Here is a 19,680-nt window from a genome sequence, read left to right on the forward strand (position 1 = left end):
CCTGAGGCAGATGCCTGAGATACCCCCATTGTGTCTCTAGTAAATCTATGAAAGTTCCTCTGTTGCTAATATATGTAAAGCCTCACATACTTTTGTATCCACTGGATTTGAACACCAAGACTCCCATGGGCCTACAGACGAGGCCACATGTCTACAGTTTTTTTTCATTGAGATCTTATCCACATTGTACCAGCCCACGATGTTGGTGGCATGTAGTCCATGAAATGTTAAGTGTGATTGGATGACTTGACACCTTCAGGGGCAACAACATGTACTGTCATACAAAGCAGTTGTAATAAGAACCTCTTGATATTTGTACATCTCAGTATATGATCTGCAGGTAAATTAACAAGTTGAGATAAGGTTGACTAGCACTGATTTTCTTCCCTTTTATGAGTATACAAGTGTGTGTGTGTGTGTGTGTGTGTGTGTGTGTGTGTGTGTGTGTGTGTGTGTGTGTGTGTGCATATACACACATGTTTATGTGCATTTATACATTTGTGTGTATGTGTACAGTGTATTTGTCTATACAGATGTGGCTGTGTGCATGTGTTAATAATGTGCATATGTATACAACCTAAAGGACACAATATTAATGTAGAGATTTAAGGGACACAGACTGACCACAGAATTATTTTACTAGTTTTGTTGGCCAATGAAGAGTGATCTTGCTATACAAAATGCAAAATTCACCTTGCATTTTACAAAATTACAACGTAGTGACTCTTGGCTTTGTAGAATATGACTTATTACTTTTTGTATCTGATCAATAGTTGTGCCATTTTTAATATAACAGTGATACACATTTTCACAGCTTTCAGTTAAGATGTTATATTGAAGAAGCACTTGGGATAATAGCAGTACTACTAACACAATTTCCTTTCAAATATAACATCTTGTGTTATTTGTTGAAACATCTCAAAAGTTACCAGAAAAGCAAGCAACATTTTATTTATTAACCTAGTAGAGCCACTGGACACAAGTGTCACTTTGTATGGTTGACCCAAGAGCACATCTGGTTAACATACCTCTGAACCTCTGTGCAAAATGTCTGGACAATGCCTAAGATAATGGGCTGGACAAAGACCCAAAATCAGGATCAGATTTTAACTATTGATCTTACTGACTTTGAAAGTGACTAGAATAACAGAATTTTTGTTAACATTGATCTGAAGGATATAAAGGCTGAAACTCAAATTTATGTAATTTAGTGACTTCAGTCCTTGGCGATTTGCTAGAAAACCACAAATTTTATGAGGAACAGACTAAAAACATGCGGCAAAAATCTGAATGTTCTGTAAAATTCTAAACAGTTGAGCCCTATGTGTTAAGTGACTCGCTTAGAGCTACACAATAAGGAAATATAAGATGAACGGATCAAAGTCTGGACTACAGGAAGCAACTCATATCTTTAATTCTCTGCACTAGCTGCCAGTACAAGCATAAATAAAAATAAGAAATCACTGAAAAAAACTGCATTGCAATAAATATCCTGGTAAGGAAGAGAAGAGCATTAAAGTAAGCACACAATAATGTCCCCGGCACCTTTAAAAATGATCAGTTTGTCATTTTGATGTGGCACAGAATCAGTTTACTAGCATGCTCATTGGCGTTCCTTTTGCATGTAGCATGTGTGCTTCCTGTAAACTTTGTTCCAGTAGTTGTTACAGTGCCAAGAGCAGAAAGTGAAACTGAGTGCAGACAAACATGGAGTTCCTGCAGATTCCTTGGTCTGTCCTGCTGCAGTTTAACAACACAGTATCCATAGTTATATTCATTGCTGTCTTTACTCTGATATTTGATTTCATGAAGAGAAGGAAGGTGAGCAATAGATACCCGCCAGGGCCATGGGCTCTGCCTTTCCTTGGAAACTTGCTTCAGATTGGCATAAAAAACAGACATATTTGTTTAACTGAGGTAAGGAAATAATCAGGTTTTGCATGTTACAAGAAAAGCTAATGTAATGACATTTACAATAGCTGCTAGCGTGATCCAAGAACATTAGAAAATGGAAGTAACAAAGAGTTCTGAACTAAAATGAGGATCAAGTACTTTTTTTAAATAAAATTAATTTCTGAGTTAATGTCCACAATTTATATCACAGTGTCTACCTCAGAAGTAAATAATGCCCTCCTCAGTATTAGACTAGTCACAGTGTTTGTAAGGTTATGCTGCACAATCATACATGTTCTTCATTCTTATGTTAAAACAATGCTTGTTTAAATATAGAATCTCAAAGTTCAGAAAGTTTAACTTTCAAAATGCAAACAAACACTGCTTATTTAAAAGAACAAATACTGCTTTTGTTCAGCTAACCCCCCAACATTTGATAGCATGTTAGTGTGAAGCCTTTCCATGTTCGACCCTTTCAGTTGTCAGTTGTGACTTATAAGTGATCAAAACTGTAGTAAAGACAGAATTGCAGAATCATACGCATTATGAGTAATGGACTTACACTGGACTATTAATTATTTTACAACATATCAAGAAGAGTGAAAGCAAGAAACATGATACAGATGTCTTTTCATAGTAACAGTACAGCCTTGATTTTACTGTATGTAAACAATATGGTATTGTGTGGTAAACAATACTTTTATACTCTGTGCAAGCTCAGAGAATTCACCCTAGTTGTCAAGAAACAAGTGGTAAAGCAACTTACTGTACAGATAATTATATGGCTTAAGTGCATGTGATTTTGAAATTCAAAGTCCCTAGAAACATTAAAAATTCAGAGTAAGCCATTGACAGTTTGAGGTTAAAGAACAGATGCATGCTTTCTCAAAACACACACACACACACACACACACACACACACACACACACACACACACACACACACACACACACACTTCCACTGTTCCACTGACAGTGGCCCTTCACAGATGTTTTAATATTAAGCTAACACAAAAACACATGTACATGCACACATGCACAAAATGAATGCCCATACACAAAATGGCATGTTATAATTTAATAATCTTCAGCACTCACACATTTCTCCATGAAAGACATCTACACATATGCTCTCTTCCTCACCTGTGCAAATGATGATGACAGTGCTCTCCCTCTGAACATTATTACTTGGGTTGCCTTTGCCTTTGTCACAGTGTGGGCAGCCTATGCATGAGTAAGCGCTGCCAGGTGTTGGTTCTGCATGCATCACTTTTACTGTAGTGTATCTGGTTTACTCTGGTCTGCTATGTTCTATAGCTATGTATAAGTGACTGTCTCTTTGCTAGTATCACTGCATACTGTGCCTGCCTCCATCTGACCTAATCACCTACTTCTGCTAGCTCCTACACCAACTCATAATCTGACCCAGCCTCCACTGCATGGTGTGCTGGGGACTGCTGTCCCTGCAAGTGTCCATCTTGCTGTAACTGCATCCTAAGTATAACATTGTGTAACACTGAACACTTAAAGTATTTTTGCACATGTGTCAGGGTCATACTGCAAGGCAGCCCCAGAGGAACCCAGACTGCAGAGGTGCTCCTTCAGCAGCCCAGACTCATGCACAGTATTGTTCCTTGTTTGTGAATGGGCGTGGTTCTACCCCTGGTTTGTTTAATTTTGTGGATTTCTGATGGATGTCACCAGACAGGGATCCAAAGCATATCTAGCACAGACAACAAGATGTCCCTTGAGGAAGTCACCTCCCCCAGCAATTGTTGGAACAGGTCACAAGTGTGTCATATATGAGAGATGTGATAACTGCCTGGGGGACCTGCAGACATATTGTAAATGATACCTTGGATATTAAAGACCACTTGCCAGTTGATGGCATGATACCCTTTGTGATACTTCCTTCCCAGTTCACCAGGTAGGGTCTTTATTTCAGTATTGGTGCAGTCTATGACCCTAGTACTTCAGGGAAATGAGACATACCATAGAATTCCTGCATGGTGTTTTCTCTCTCTCCTCTGTGGTGTGTGAGAAGCACATATGCCTGCCCACCCCCTCATGCTGAAGCATAACATTGAGAAAATGATGTAGTATTCTTGAGGCTGATCCCTGAGACAACTTATTCACTCAACGTTTTCTGAAATTCATAAATTCCAATGGCTTGGATCAGCTTGTCCACACCTCCACCAGGGGCAGCAATATCCTGGACCTGGTTATTACCAATATGGGTAACTGGTGTTCCATGTTAGAGGTCAACTCCTCGTTGGTCAGATCCAACCACAAGCTAATCACCATAGACATCCATATTCCATCCCCACCCCCCATTAAGGAAACCACCATCAAAAACTACTCCAACGCCAACTTCATGCTTCTTAAGACAGAAGTGGCAAACTTCACGACACCCAGGCAGACAGAAAATAGAGGTATGACTGCTGAATCTTACACAAATGCACTGTATAAGCACATACACGAGTGCATGGATCGTTCCATCCCCAACAGAACAAAGACGCTATCCTCCAAAAAAAGGAAGCCAATCTGATGGTTCCCTGCCATAAACAAACTCTATAACAGAAGGAAGAAGCTGTTGCAAAAAAGAGTAAAATCCCAAGATTGGAGGAACTCCCTGGTCAGCCTCAGCAAGAAGGTGAGATCCCTCATAAAATCCTTCAAAGCCAGTTATGAAAATAAAATTGCCACTGATTCCAAAGACAACCACAAAGCATTCTACAGCTATGTCAAGAATCTCAATGGCAGCACTCAGATCTGCTCTGAGCTACAGCACAATGGCACTAAATATACAGAACCAACCAATATTGCCAACATCCTGGCAGATAGGTTAAGTGCTAACTTTACCTCCCTCTCACCCTCCAAAGGGCTCATCTTAATAATGGAAGAATGCAAAGCCCCTGTAATCACGGATGAACAAGTAAAGACCGCACTCTACAAAGCCAAGACCACAGCATCCATGGGACCAGACAACGTCCCAAGCTGCATACTGCACGAACTACAGAAAGAACTGGCATCCCACCTAAGTACCATGTTCAATCATAGCCTCACCTCAGGCTATGTGATTACTGAATGGCGCACAGTGATGGTTATCCCACTCCACAAAGGGGGTGCCACCACACCCCATTAGCCTGATGAGCCTGGTCTGGAAGACCATGGAATGTATCATCTTGGAGCTTATAAACAAAGACATAGGTAACCTCCAAACCCTGGACCCCACTCAGTTTGGGTTTGTAAAAGATAGATCATGTCTACTAAACCTGACTGACTTCTTTGAAGCAGTCACTAAAGGCGTAGATGAGGGCAAGGTAGTGCACACAGCCTATCTTGACCTCACCAAGGCTTTCGACACCATCCCCCACTCTGGAATTATAGATAAACTCACTAAACTGGGCATAAATCCCTATGTCACAAGATGGGTGGCCAATTGGCTCACTGACAGAACCCACACAGTAAAAGTAGCCAACTCCAAGTCCAACTTCAGACCAGTGATAAGTGGAGTTCCACAGCATTCGGTCCTGGGTCCTCTGCTATTCAGCATCTACTTCTCTGAAGTGCAGGCCAACACAGAAGGTCTCTGGCTAACAAAGTTTGCAGATGACTGTAAACTGGGAGCCATAATAGCATCACCTAATGATGTAGACATTTTACAAATGGACCTCACAGAGACAGATGCTTGGTGTCAAAGCCATGGCCTCAAGCTCAATGCCAAGAAGTGCATTGTCATCCCCTTTGGAAAAAACTCAGTACCCATGAACTACCACATAGGCGGTAGCTCACTAAACACTGAAAGTGTGATAAGTGACCTTGGAATACAGGTGGACAGTAGTCCCTTCTTTGATTACCACATCACCACAGTAGTCAGGAAATCCTTCTACATGGCACACCTCATCACAAAAGGGTTCTCCTCTAGAAAAAAGGAGGTCATTGTTCCTCTCTACTCATCCCTCATCAGAGCCATTATAGAGTACAATGCCCCATTTGGCATGTATCTCACAAGACACCTACAACAATTGGAAAGGCCACAGAAATATCTCACTAAGAGGATTACCACCCTCAAACAGATGCCATATGCAGACCATCTCAAAAAACTCCAGATCTACTCCACTGCATATCGCCTACTCAGAGGCGATCACTGCCTAACATACAAAGCTATGTCAAACCCAGAGCTGTTGGACATGCTACACTTTAAGAAAAATCTTGATGACTGGATGGGAAATAGAAAATTCACCCCGGGATCACTTCTGTGGCACTGCTTGACAGGGGCGGAGGAAAATAATTTTCTTGGGTGGCAAAAGCCAGGGAACCTTTTTGGCTAGGCTTATATAGGCCCTAGGGCTGATAGCCTAGTACCTACCTATGAACCTATGAACTCCATTGTGTCCCCAGTAGGTCTATGAAGGTTCTCTGTAGCTATTATATGTATAGCCTCACTTACCTTTGCATCCTCTGGTCCTGTTATTACATGACTCCCCTGGGGCTGCAGATGAAGCCACCATATGTCCACAGTTTCCTACATGGTGTCCTTACCAAACAGTACCAGTCTACAATGTCTGTATCATGTAATCTATAAAATTTTAAGCTCAGTTGGCTGTCCTGACATCTCCAGAGCCAACGACATGCACTGTTAAATACAGCAGTGGCAATAAGAGCCTCCAGACATCTCTGCATCTATGTTTATGATTAGTTGATAAAGTGACAAGCTGAGATAAGGTTGACCAGCACTGATAATTTTCTTTCCTTATGCTACAGTGTGTGTGTGTGTGTGCGTGTGTGTGTGTGTGCGTGTGTGTGTCTGTGTGTGTGCGCGCACATGTGTTCACAGTGTCCCCATGCAAGGGCCCAAACCTCTCACAGAGTTCTGTTTTCCTAGTTTTGTTGGCCAGTGAAGGGTGGTCTTACTATACAAAATGAAAAATTCACCTTGTATTGTACAAAATTATAGTATAGAGACTCTTGCCTTTGTAAAATATGACTTTTCTTCTAGTATCTGATCCTGAGTTCTGTCATTTTTAACACATCAGTGATATACATTTTCACATCTTACATTTAAGATGCCATATTGAAGTAGCATTTGGGATTGTAGCAGTATTACAATTACAGTTTCCTTTGAAAGATAGCTTCTTAATGTTACTTATTGAAACATCACAAGAGTTATAAGAAAGACATGCAATATTTTATTTATTTGTTAACCCAGTAAACCCACTAGACTCCAGTGTCACTTTACAAGGGTGAACCAAGAGCATATCTGGTTAAGTGATTTGTCAGAAAACCATAAATTGTATGGGGAACAGACCAAAAACATGAGGCAAAAATCTGGATAGTTGAGTGGCATGTTGGTTAAGTGACTTGCTTGGAGCCATACAGTAAGGAAATGGAAGCTGAGAGAATCAAACCCTGGACTACAGGAAGCAACTTATACCTTTAATCCTCTGTACTAGCTGCCAATGCAAACATAAATAAAATAAGAAATCATTGAAAAAACTGTACTGCATTAAGTATCTGGATAAAGAAAAAAAAAGTAAAGTAAGCACACAATAATGCTCTGGCTCCTTTAAAAATGATCATTTTGTCGTCATGATCTGGCACAGAATAATTTTCCTAGAATGCTGATTGGCTTTCATTTTGCATGCATTACATGCGCTTGCTATAAACTTTGTTCCAGTAGCTGTTACTGTTCCAAGTGTGGAAAGAACAATTGAGTGCAGACAAGTAATAGCACAATATCAGTAGTTATATTCATCACTGTCTTTACTGTGATCTTTGACTTCATGAAGAGAAGGAAGGCCATAGGGTCTGCCTTTTCTTGGAATCTTGTTTCAGACTGGCATAAAAAACAGACATGAATGTTTAACTCAGATGTGGAAAAATAATAGAATGGCATTTACTATAGCTGCTACTGCAAACATGATCTCGATTTGTTGTCCATTGACAAATGTCCTGGAAAAATCATCCACAAACACTCACTAAAGCAGGAATGACTGTTGACTGATCCCAGTGCACTTTCAGACATCTTTCTAATCTGTCTTACTGACCATATCCTTTCCAGGCAAGAGTACAGTAGCAATGCCCCTAAATCTCTGTAAGGGGATTGATAACTATGGTCATCTATGAACTCCTGTATGGTCTCCACCTGATCAGTATTAGATGTATTGCTGTCAAAGGGCTTAATAGCAATCTGTATGGCTGGAATCAAAGGGATTGATAGGATAAAGTTGAGCATGTCACACTGGGACTGTCTTGTGTTTCTAAAAGTAGCATCCTATGTATCAGAAATGGACAAGCCCTTTTTGCAATTAGGTAAAATCCCTTTGGAAGAAGTATGTTGATAATATGTACCCTTTCATACATAGCACTGTTCACTTCCTGTCACCCCACAATGAACATTTCATCCATTTAAAATACAGTCAGGACCTCATTATCTTAAAAATTGCTCTGGAACATGAGCATCATTCTAAATACCATCAACTATGAAACTATATGTAAAGCCAAAACCTTCAGTAGCCAGTGTCAACAAAGCAGACTATCAATTCTGAAATTTTCTACAGTGAAATTCAGGGTTGAGATGGCCAAGACTTATGAAAACCTCAGTATTATCAGATCAGCAGCTCATATTCTGTGAATTATTTTCAAATGGCTTGTCATTTGCTGCTTTGCTATATCATCTGTTTATGTTGTCAACATCTCAGTGTGTCAGATTATGTTCTGTTGCATATGGTGTTATGATCATTTTAAGGCTAAACGACTTGGGAAATAGACAATAAGTGATTTTCTTAAGTTTAATATGACCTGGGAGGCAGTATATTTGCAGACAGGGGTGTGAGGACAGAGCATTTACATACCATGGGTGCAGTGATGGAGTCCATCTGTAAAAATAATATTTGTGTACTATGTGTGATGTTTTTGTGTTGTGAATTGTTGGACTTGTTGCTGTTGTATGATTTAAATGTTTCAGGTATAATATTTTGTGTTATGGTTTGTTGGACTGGTGTTATTCTAGGATTTTAATGTTTAATACATGAAGGTTTGTATTGCCAATTGTTGGACTTGAATGATTTAGATGTTTCACATGTGATTTTTTATACTATGAGCTGTAGGCACTTGTGTGGCTTAGCTGTTATTTGTTGAATGATTGCTGACTTTGATTAATCCTTATAGATCCAGTATGAACATGTGATAGAGATAACAAAGATAAAATGCAAAATAAGAAACTGGAACCTTTACTAGATAAGATACTATCTACTCCCCATGTGGAGATTTCTAAGTAGTTCACACATTCTCACTACCCTATTACATGGTATTTTTTGTGATTAACTTTAGTGAGCAGAACAATAACGGAATGATAAATTTTGCTACTGGAGCTATTAACTTGCAATAATACAGTATCCCTTCAGACATCAGGGTGGCTTTGAGTTATAGCAGAGGGTAGACTACCAACACCTCATCACTGTCATCCAGGTACTGGTTAACAATTATTTCTGCCACTATAATATAATTATAGCTTGTAAACCCAGATGTGCACCTGGTTCGATGACAGTATGTTCCTGTGGATTCACCATACATACACAAACTCCAGTGACAGAGCCCTCATTGCTGTTTCCCTCAGGCATTGATACTCCTGACTCCCAGACTAGACTCACTCCTGTTACACAGCCTTGAAAGCCAGCTTTGCATGTCTTCACCAGTGGTGTCTAACTGGCAGTGCACATGTGCCTTTGCTGATTGGACTTCACAGATCATGACATACATTGCATTTTTCTTACATTTTTCTACACAGTTTGTAATGTAGAACACACTTTCTTGTCTAGGGTCTTTCTGTTTTGGCGTTCTTCCTCTAGGTATCCCTTATAAGAAGGCCACTGGCTCAGTCTGACCTTAAATCATCAAACACAATCAATCAGTGATTTAGCTAATCAATGTATAAGTAAACAAAACAAATAAATGAATATTATTGTCTGAAGTTACAGGTGCTGGAGTTAGTCTGACAGTTATAACATTGCTTCTGTTAAGAACTCATAGGGAAGTCTGCTTCTGTGAACAGTGCAGTGAAAGCTACAATGGCTATTAGGCACTGCTTCTACATAGTGTGTAAGTCATTAAATTTGTGTACCCTAACAAGTGTTGCATGCATACCTCTCAACTGTCCAGATTTTTACAGAATGTTCAGATTTTTGCCACATATTTTTAGTCTGTTCCTTATATAATTTGTGATTTTCTGGCAAGTCACTGAGGATTGAAATCACTAAATAATGGCATAAATTTGAGTTTTAGACTTTATATCCTTCAGGAAATGCACGCAAGCATAAATCCTGTTATTCTGGAAACTGTTTGTCTCTATTTTTGGCCCTTCCCCCCATTATTTTAGGCTTTGTCCAGATTACTTGTGCTGCGAGAATGGGAGGAATGGTTACATGTATCACTGCTGGTGATTCCCTGCTGTGAGAGAAAAGTAAACCTATATACTTTTTTTTGTCTGTGACTGATAGAGCTGCTTTCTGTTTTACCTACTCAATTTGTTTTCTACTTGGAAATCTACTTGGCCTGGTGTTTTCTTCTATGTTTGAGGCAGACACTTAAATTATCTAGGCTTCACATTACACATGTTTGTCTCTTGAGTGATACTTATATGCACAGTGAATTTCTGGACCCTTGTCTTTTTCTGAAAAGATTTCAAGCCGGCATAAACTTAAGCACTGCTAGTGGTTCCCTACTATTTTCCCATCCACCTTCTCCTTTATTGATGTGCTTTTTTAAACCTGGTGATTTTAAGCTACCCATCCCTACTGCAAGTTGAGCATAGTAAGCTCCTTCCCCTTGTACACTGCTGTTGATATCTTGAATTATTTATTTGTCTTTCCTTGTGCTTATATTGAAAACGTGCATTTTCCTCTCATTGTCTGTTCTACTGATTTACTTTATCTGAATTCATTATCTAGTTAGTTGTTGGATAAAGTACTGTATTTTTTAATTCTAGCAAGCATTTGTTTTTACATCAAGCTGGATTTTTCATCTAGTGCACTGGGAGGTAGCCTGGTCTGTTTAAGTTGGGGAGACACTTGATATTTCTACATGTATTTTTATTGGCTGGAAGGTTTATTATCGTTGCCTGATGCTGGGTTACCACCCCTTACCACCGGTTTGGTTGGTGAACTCGGGCAAACCGAGAATTACCAGACAACAGTCGTGGGCCATTATTATTAAATACCCACATTTTCTAAAATTTATTGAAAGAAATAATTGCTTTTCTTAAATAAATAATTTATTTTCTCAAATAATGGCATTGGTCCTGTCTTGTGTTCTGTCTTCCGCACTGCTGTTCTCGCTGCCACACGTCAGACACTGACTGGCGGCGTGCCTCATGGAGAGCATAAGCTTTCTGTTGCTGAAACTATGTTGTTAAAGTTTTTTTAACATAGCGAATGTTTTTAATAAACATGCTAGATGGCGTTAAGCATTTCTAGCGGATTCTTGCATATATTATTTTAAATTCCATACAACGGACATTATTACAAAAGCAATGGAATCGCGTGGTCTCCACCAGCTTTCGCTTAGATACATTATGTTAATGTTAAAAGGAGCTTAATAGTAGCGAGAGACAAACAAAAGCATCATTCGTCATTCTTTTTTTTTTTGTGCTTTTAAACTAAACTCTTTTAATTTAAACTCTTTTATAGCGAGGAAAAAGAAAAAAGGGCGCGCCGCATCGATTTCTTCCGCTGAAAGATTTACCGCAGTTACGCTGGTTGGTTGGGGGGCTGGCCAATCAGCGTGCACGTTTTTAGGGTAGGCATTGTATAATAATCAGTTTATCTTGTTTTAGTGCCTTTATAAATTATGTACAATTAAGTGGCTCCTGGCTCATTTATAAAAGCAAAGTACTTTTATTGAATAATCACACTTTTATAAGCTGTTTAAAGTACACTGCTGTATCTGTATCTTTAAGTTTGTCTGTGGTAGCATTTGTATTATTTAAGATTGTTTGTGGCAGCATTTCACTCCAGACACTCTTTTACTGTGCTTTTGCATTAGGAAGACTGAGATTATTCATCTAAGGCAGTAGATGTTTACCTTGTCTATCTGAGGTGGGGAACACACAAAAGGGCTCTAAGTACTTTTTGCACTACTCTTATATAATACGACTGTACTTCAGCAGTTTCAAAAACAATTTACTGTCCGCTGCTGCTTTAAGTAGTTAATTGCACTGCATTACATTTTATCAGTTTGTTGTAGGGCTGTTGTAGGTAGTTTGTGTGGTCTTTTTACACTTGGGCTCCAAACCAGCTGTTCTACATTAAGACATTTTTGTGGAAATGTGTTGCAGAAATGCCCTGATCTAACTTGTCTGAGTTGGGGATTGCTGGTGTTAGACTTGTGTGTTTTCCTGCTTGGTAGTTAGCTTAAAATGTGTTTCTCTTTGCTTGTATTTAAGCCTCACATTTGCACAGGCTTTGGCATAGATACTCAGAGCTGCTGCTCATTTGATGACTTTGCTACTGATTGCTGAGTCTGGTTTCACCTGGAGTAATACAGTACTGAAAAGACAAAAATAATTTTTTGCACTTCTCTTTTATACTGTAACTGTACTTTAGCTGTTTCTTAACCTATTTGCTGTTATTTTTTAACTATGTAACAAAAAAACTGTACTCTGTACTCCTGTTTTAAGTACTTAATTGCATTGTATTACATTGTATCTTTAGTTGTTGGGCTATTGTAGGTAATTTGTGTGGTTTTGTTCCACTTGGGCTATAAAACAGCTATTCTACAATAAGTAGGTGTTTGTCTGCACCCTTGTGGCAGAAGTGTGCTGATCTAACCTGTCTGAGTTGGGGATTGCTGGTGAATAGATTATTGTGCGCTTTCCTGATTTGTAGTCAGCTTAAAATTTGTTTCTCTTTGCTCATATTTAAGCTTCATGTTTACACGGTACTGCTCTACACTCAGTGGCAGTTAGCAGTGCTTTGTAAAAATTCAAAAGAAGTTCAGTTTTTCCCTAAACAGCTGTCAGTGAAACCCCCAAGCTTTTCTGCTGCTCTAGGAGCAACTCAGTTGCGTAGTGAGCAGCATCACCGTACTGATCAACCTTAGCCAACACAAAGTATAGGTCCCTCTTGTAGTCTCAGTGCTACCAGCACAGTCGTGTCAAATTAACCCATTCTCTTCCCTAATAAAACATACAGTAAGAGTCTGCTGTCATGGATGGGCAGTTTCCCATCATCTCTCTAGCCAGCCTGATAGACATGGGCATCCTGAGGCAATGTAGCATTTGTTTCATATATACTGGCAATTATTTATTCCTGAAACAAATATTTTATGTGAGAGACTATGTTACACCATAAAACTGGAGGCAAGACTCTCACATAAGTAAAAATCAAATGCCAAACAGATTGTCAGCACACACATACTTCCCACACCAAATAAGGACACAACACATAAACCTGCATATGCGGAGGTACTCACTAGTAACTTATCAAAAGGTCTCCCAAACAGAAACCACTTACACACATAACAATGAATGCATTGGTCATAGATTACTCCATTGTGAGACACACAGATGTTCCTTTCACCAAACTGGATAAGAAGCAGGTTATGGTTAGCTGCTGGTCAGGTGCCAGAATCTGTCAAGTCACTCAAGCACTCAGGTCACTCAACCACAAATACCGGTATGACTGTGTCATAGTCCATATGGGGATGAATGACTTGAGACATACCTCACTGGAATATATGAAGAGAGACATGACTGAGCTTTCAGGTTATGTGTCACAGGCAGGTGTAAGCTTAGCCTTAAGCAGCATTTTGCCTTTCCAAGGATGATTCCAGAATACAAACAAAACATAATTGAATTTAACAATCCAAGGGGATACAATATCTATCAGCCTGGGAAGACATGGTTGACAGACCACACTGCTTTGCCAGAGGTGGCAGAGTCTGCACCTGTCTCCTCTAGGCTTTTGGATGCTGGCAAAGGCATTAGCCATCCCTATTGTGCCTTTTTTTAGCAGTGTCAAAATAACCAACCTCCCAACACAACAAAATCCTCTCCAGTTAAACCCAATGTACTACTGCTTAGTCCTAGGAATCTAAACAAGAAACTGCACTCCCTGGAAGTACTCCTCACTTTGGAAGATGTGATGTCTGTATAGTCACCGAGACATGGTTTAAAGGCATGGACAGCACCCTGGCCATGCGGGGCTACAATGCCTTATGTATGTTCAGCCAAGAAACTGAGAGTGAAAGAACCAAAGGAGGAGGTGTATCCATCTTCATTAAGAATAAGTACACCTTGAGACTGGTCAAACAGTTTGACTTTCTTGAGCTACTCCATGTCCAATTAAATATAGACAAAGCCCCCTTCCACATTATAGCTAGTTATAGGTTCCACACCACGAAACAAGAAAAGCATACCACACACCTGGACTTACTGGAGTCACTTGCCATACAGCCTAACACCTTACTCATGGGTCATTTTAATTATCCTTCCATTGATTGGGAACATACATGGCCACAAACATGCTGGCTCAGAGATTCTTGGACTTTGTCAATGCAAATGTTCTGTAACAGCTAGTCAGCACACACATTAGAAGCTTAAATGTCCTGGACATAGTACTCACAAACATGGGAGAGCATTGCAACCCCCATGTGATGTCTTCACTGGTAAGATCAGACCATAAGTCTTGTTTGATGTAATTATAGGACAGATACCCCATCAAGTTCAAAAACACTTAAGAATTTTTCAGAGACAGATTACCTCCTACTATGTAATGGTATAAGATCTTTCAAACCTCCCTCAAATGCAGAAAACATGGACTCTATGCAGAGGTATATACCAGTGCCCTGTATAACCACTTAAGCAGCAGTATAGAATCAGCTGTACCTCACCGGATTAAAACAAGGTCTTGCTGAAAAAACAAGACACAGTAGTGGACCCCTAGTATAAACAGGCTATACAGCAAATGAAAGAAACTAATGTCCAAGAACAAGAGGGAACTGGCACAGCAGAGGAAAAAATCCCTCTCTAGCTTAAACAAACAAATTCAAGATCTTGCAAGTCCTTCAAAGCTAATTACAAAACACAGATAGCCCCCCTAGCTAATAATCACAAGGCATTCTTTAACTATGTTCAGAATCTAAAAGGAAATACCCAGCTATGAGCCGAACTGATTGTGGATGGCACCACCCATATTCAACCAGAGGTAATAGCCAACCTGCTAGCTATCAGAGTTGGAGCAAACTGCATCCCCTTGTCCCCTCCAATCACCACCCCAAAGTATGCCTGCCACCATTCTTCAGCCTATTATCTCAAGAGAGCAGGTCATATTGGTGCTCTCCAAGGCCACAAACATGGCATCAATGGGACCAGACAACATCCCAGGTTGCCTTTTAAACAACTTAGAACATGACCTAACAGACCCACTTGGATACCTGTTTAACCACAGCCTGCAAACTGGCTATGTTCTGGCAGAGTGGAGGACAGCAGCAGTGTTCCCACTGCACAAACCGGGACCATCAACAGACCTTGGGAATTATAGGCCCATAAGTTTGACTAGACTCATCTGCAAGGACATGAAAAGAATCATTATGGATCTTATTAACAAGGACAGGTATTCTGCAAACTTTGGACCCAACCCAGTTTGGATTCGTTAAAGGTAGATCATTCTTGTTAAACATGGCTGACATCTTCAAGAAAGTCACCAAGGCCTTAGACAGGGGAAAAACAGTGTATGCTGCCTATTTTGACCTAGCCAGGGCATTTGACACAATATACCACTCAGGTATTTTAGAGGAACTCTCCCAATTAGGAATTAACCCCTACATTACCAGAGGGGTAGCCAAGTGGCTGACCAACAGAGCACATACTGTCAAAGTGGGTGACTTCACCTCTAGTGAAAGACCAGTCGCCAGTAGTTTACCAAAGGGTTCTGTGCTGGGCCCCTTACTATTTGGAATTTATTTCTCAGAAGGCCAGGCAAACCTAGATGGCCTGTGGCTGACCAAGTTTGCTGATGATTAGAAATTGAGAACAATCACTGAGTCCCCCAGTGATGTTAATATACTGCAGACACGGTTAACACAGACAAATGATTAGTGCCAAAGCCACAGATTAAAGCTAAATGCAAAAAAATGCATTATTATTCCCTTTGTGACAGCTGACATCCCTGCTAATTACATTATAGACAGCACCCCCCTAAGTGTAGACCCAGTGGCACGTGATCTGGGTATCCAGGATGATAGCACCCTGAACTCTGACCACCATGTATCCACAGTAGTAAGCAAATCCTTCTGTGTGGCACATCATATAAGTAAAGGCATCTCATCTAGATCAAAGAATGTTATAATTCATTTCTACTTGTCCCTCATCAGACCAATAATTGAGTGCAATGCTCCCTTTTGCATGTACCTCATCAGATACCTGCAACAATTGGACAGACCACAGAGATTTCTCACTAAGAAATTACAAAGTACACAAAACAGGTCTTATGCAGAAAGACTGAAAGCCCTGTCACTGTATTCTGTCTCCTACAGGTTGCTAAGGGGTGACCTATGGTTGGCTTACAGGACAGTCTCTGATCCGGCCCTGATGAAAATACTGCACATTCATAAATCAAACTGCATGAAGGTCACTCACTCCAGGGATCTTAACCTAGCCTCTGACATGAACAGGTCATGCTGGAGAATTAGATACATCTCCCAGGGACTGCCACTTCTCTGGAGCAAGCTTCTATTTCATGTGAAACAGAGCCCCTTTCTGACCCTCTTCGAATGCAACCTTGATCAATGGATGAGTGACTGCAAATTCACTCCTGGGGTGGCCATCCTGGACAGACAAAGTCGTTATTAGCTACCACAGATTCTTACCTCTGTGGACTTCATTCATTTAATCACTGAAGGTTGGGGGAACTTGGGATAAATATGGCTAGGCTTGCAAGGGCTCTAGGGCCATTAGCCTTGTAACCTTCTATGAACCTTTGAAGTACATGTCTGTAGACTTATACAGATGTCTGTATAGGAACAAAAAAACTGACTGCTAGTTCTGCTGAGAAGAAGATGAGACCTTTGTAGGTGATTGTTTGTCAACTAACCTCAACAACCCCTACAGAATAGAGCAAGCCCTTGAGTTATTAAAGCTACTAGTTTGTTTCTGGTTCTGCCATACCAGTGTGGGATCATTTATGCCAGACCTTGCCACCACACTGGATCTTATGTTAACATTATCACACACAAAGCTATCTGTAGTAACTCTGCCAGATTCTTTAACACACAGCTGAGAGGCACAATGATTCTATGAGGGGTCTATGTTCAGTCATCAAATGGACTAAACATCAAACGGCTAACCATTGAAGGGCTCTTTGTTTCTACTTGAGTGGTTGCCTCCTTCCCGTGTAACTGAAGTAAATTGACTCTTACATTAAGAGCTGTAATACTTACCTTATAGCTTTAGGACACCTTAGGAAACCTTGTAAACTGCAATAGCCCCGCTACGTTCGCCCTCGCTACGCTCGGGCTCTCTTCGCTCCCCTCCCTGCCCCCAACTCCCTCCCACCCCAGTACCTCTAAATTTATAGTACTATAGCCACTCCCCCACTTTCTAGATCCTATCTGCTTTCATCTGGGATAATTCCACCCACCCCCATTCTACTACCTACATTTTAATAGCACCTATTAGCTTTCATCTGACATTCTCCCATCCCCCTTCCAGTACCTTTACCTCACCACTCTATCTTCTGGTGTTGCATCACCAGGTAAAACAGTTCCTTAACTCACTAGCTGAATCACAGATAATGATATACTCCTCTTTATTACCCCTCTTGTTCACAGCATACCTCCTTACCTTGTATGAAAACCAGTTTCTCACAGGATTTCAGGTCCCAAAGGGCCATACTATCACCTCAGCTGTAAATCCTTCCACCTTCAACCATACTTACAGTACCAGATCCTATCCAACATCTTGTTCAGTCTATCAACATCTCAACCCCAGGCACATTAGCTCTAGATCCAAACACTACCACAAACTAATAAACAAATTCCTGAAGTTCATCACCAAGTATAGACTCAACCTAATACTTGGTGGTGATATTCACCCCAACCCTGGCCCACTCACTTCAGATACACATACCCCCTCTACTTGCAATCTAAGCTACAAACCTACAATTAATAGGCCATCTAACTCTCTCCTAGTCTGTCATCTCAATATTAGAAGCATTAATAACAAGGTACATGAATTGCATGCACTTCTGGATGTCCACTCCCCTGAGATTCTCTGTTTATCTGAAACCTGGTTAAAACCTAACACTAAAGATAATGAAGTGTTACCACCTGGGTACAACATACACAGGCTGGATCATGCTTCGAGGAAGGGGGGTGGGGTAGCTGTACTCTATAAATCTGAGTTGAATGACACCATAGATGTAATACAACCTCCTCAGATTAATAACTCAGAGATTTTTGCCACCAAATTGCAACTTAATAAAAATAAATGCATTAATATCATCTGTATGTACATTCCCCCAGGAAACAATATATCTACATTTGAAGATATCTTGCACTGGCTATCATGTCACTACCCCCAAGAAACCCTACTACTTGAAGACTTTAACATAGACTGGGGCACCTGTTCCTCAGAATCCCCAACCACCCATATTAACCTGCATGCATTTACACAAATCATATCCACCCCTACCAGGATAGGTAAACCCAACCAAAAAGAAAGTATACTTGACTGGGTACTCATAAACAGTCACCCCCAACTGTACACCTCTGGTACCCTCCTTAATGGCCTAAGCAATCACCTTCTCATATATGTAATTAAGCACAAAACCATTAATTCCCAACAACCCTTACTCAGAAATGTTAGAAACAATAATAACTTTGACCCTGCCAAATTCCAACAAGAACTAAACTCATGTAATTGGTCTATTCTAAAACACCTCCCCTTGGAGGAAGCAGTAGCATACTTTAACAACAAATTCCTTGAGATCCTTAATTTGCATGCACCTGTTTGTTCAAAGAGAACCAAGGCAAAAACTGCACCATGGCTTTCTATAGAGTCTAAACTCAAAAGTACCCTTAGAAACAAAGCATGGGCTTTATGGCGTTCTTCTAAAGACCCTCAAGATCACATTAAATACAGGCAATCCAGGAACGAAACCAAAAAATCAATTTACAAGACAAAAAACAATACTACTGTAATTTACAGACAGTAAATCAAAATAACCCTCAGAAGTTTTGGGCAGGTTTAAATAATCTACTACATCCTGGACAAACTTCAACCCCAATCCCTGCTGCTACTATTGATAAAACCCCTGAAGATGTTTCTGAGAGTTTTAACCAATTCTTTACTGAGACAATTCAAGCCCTAGCTAGCCAACTACCTCCTAGCTCCCCTGGTCCTGAAAGTAGCACCCCTAGAAACCTACTCGCGTTCAGTTTCCAACCAGTAGCCACTTCACTTATCCGTACCTTGATCAAAAAATTAAAACCCACTACACTTTCTGCTGATCAACTCCCTGCCGAGTACCTACAAAAATCAGCTGATGCTATTGCTTACCCCGTCTCAATACTAATCAATCGAACCATAGTAGAAGCTAAAATTCCCACCATCTGGAAAATATCCTATGTAATCTCACTTCACAAAGGAGGCAGCTTTACTGAATTCTCCAATTATAGGCCAATAGCTATACTCTCTCCACTTGCAAAGATTATGGAAAAATGTATTCATAGACAACTCATGCACCACGTAATCCAAAATCGCCTTATGGCAGACACTCAGCATGGCTT

The 19,680-nt window shown here is 40.3% G+C and overlaps 1 protein-coding gene across 2 annotated transcripts in view; it reads left to right on the forward strand.

Annotated features, from left to right (window-relative positions):
- The first annotated feature begins 1,685 nt into the window (after nt 1–1,685).
- LOC122797642 (cytochrome P450 2D20-like) overlaps nt 1,686–19,680 on the forward strand; it is a 487,724-nt gene continuing 469,729 nt past the window's right edge. The window contains exon 1 of one of the 2 annotated variants that reach the window (XM_044066188.1): nt 1,686–1,917. In XM_044066188.1, coding sequence (XP_043922123.1) covers nt 1,708–1,917 — 210 coding nt within the window. In that variant the 5' untranslated portion in view covers nt 1,686–1,707. The remainder of the gene's footprint in view (nt 1,918–19,680) is intronic. The other variant, XM_044066192.1, reaches the window with a different exon arrangement.

Source organism: Protopterus annectens, chromosome 1.part0 (genome assembly GCF_019279795.1).
Source record: "Protopterus annectens isolate FY-2018-M chromosome 1.part0, PAN1.0, whole genome shotgun sequence".
NCBI lineage: Eukaryota > Metazoa > Chordata > Ceratodontiformes > Protopteridae > Protopterus > Protopterus annectens.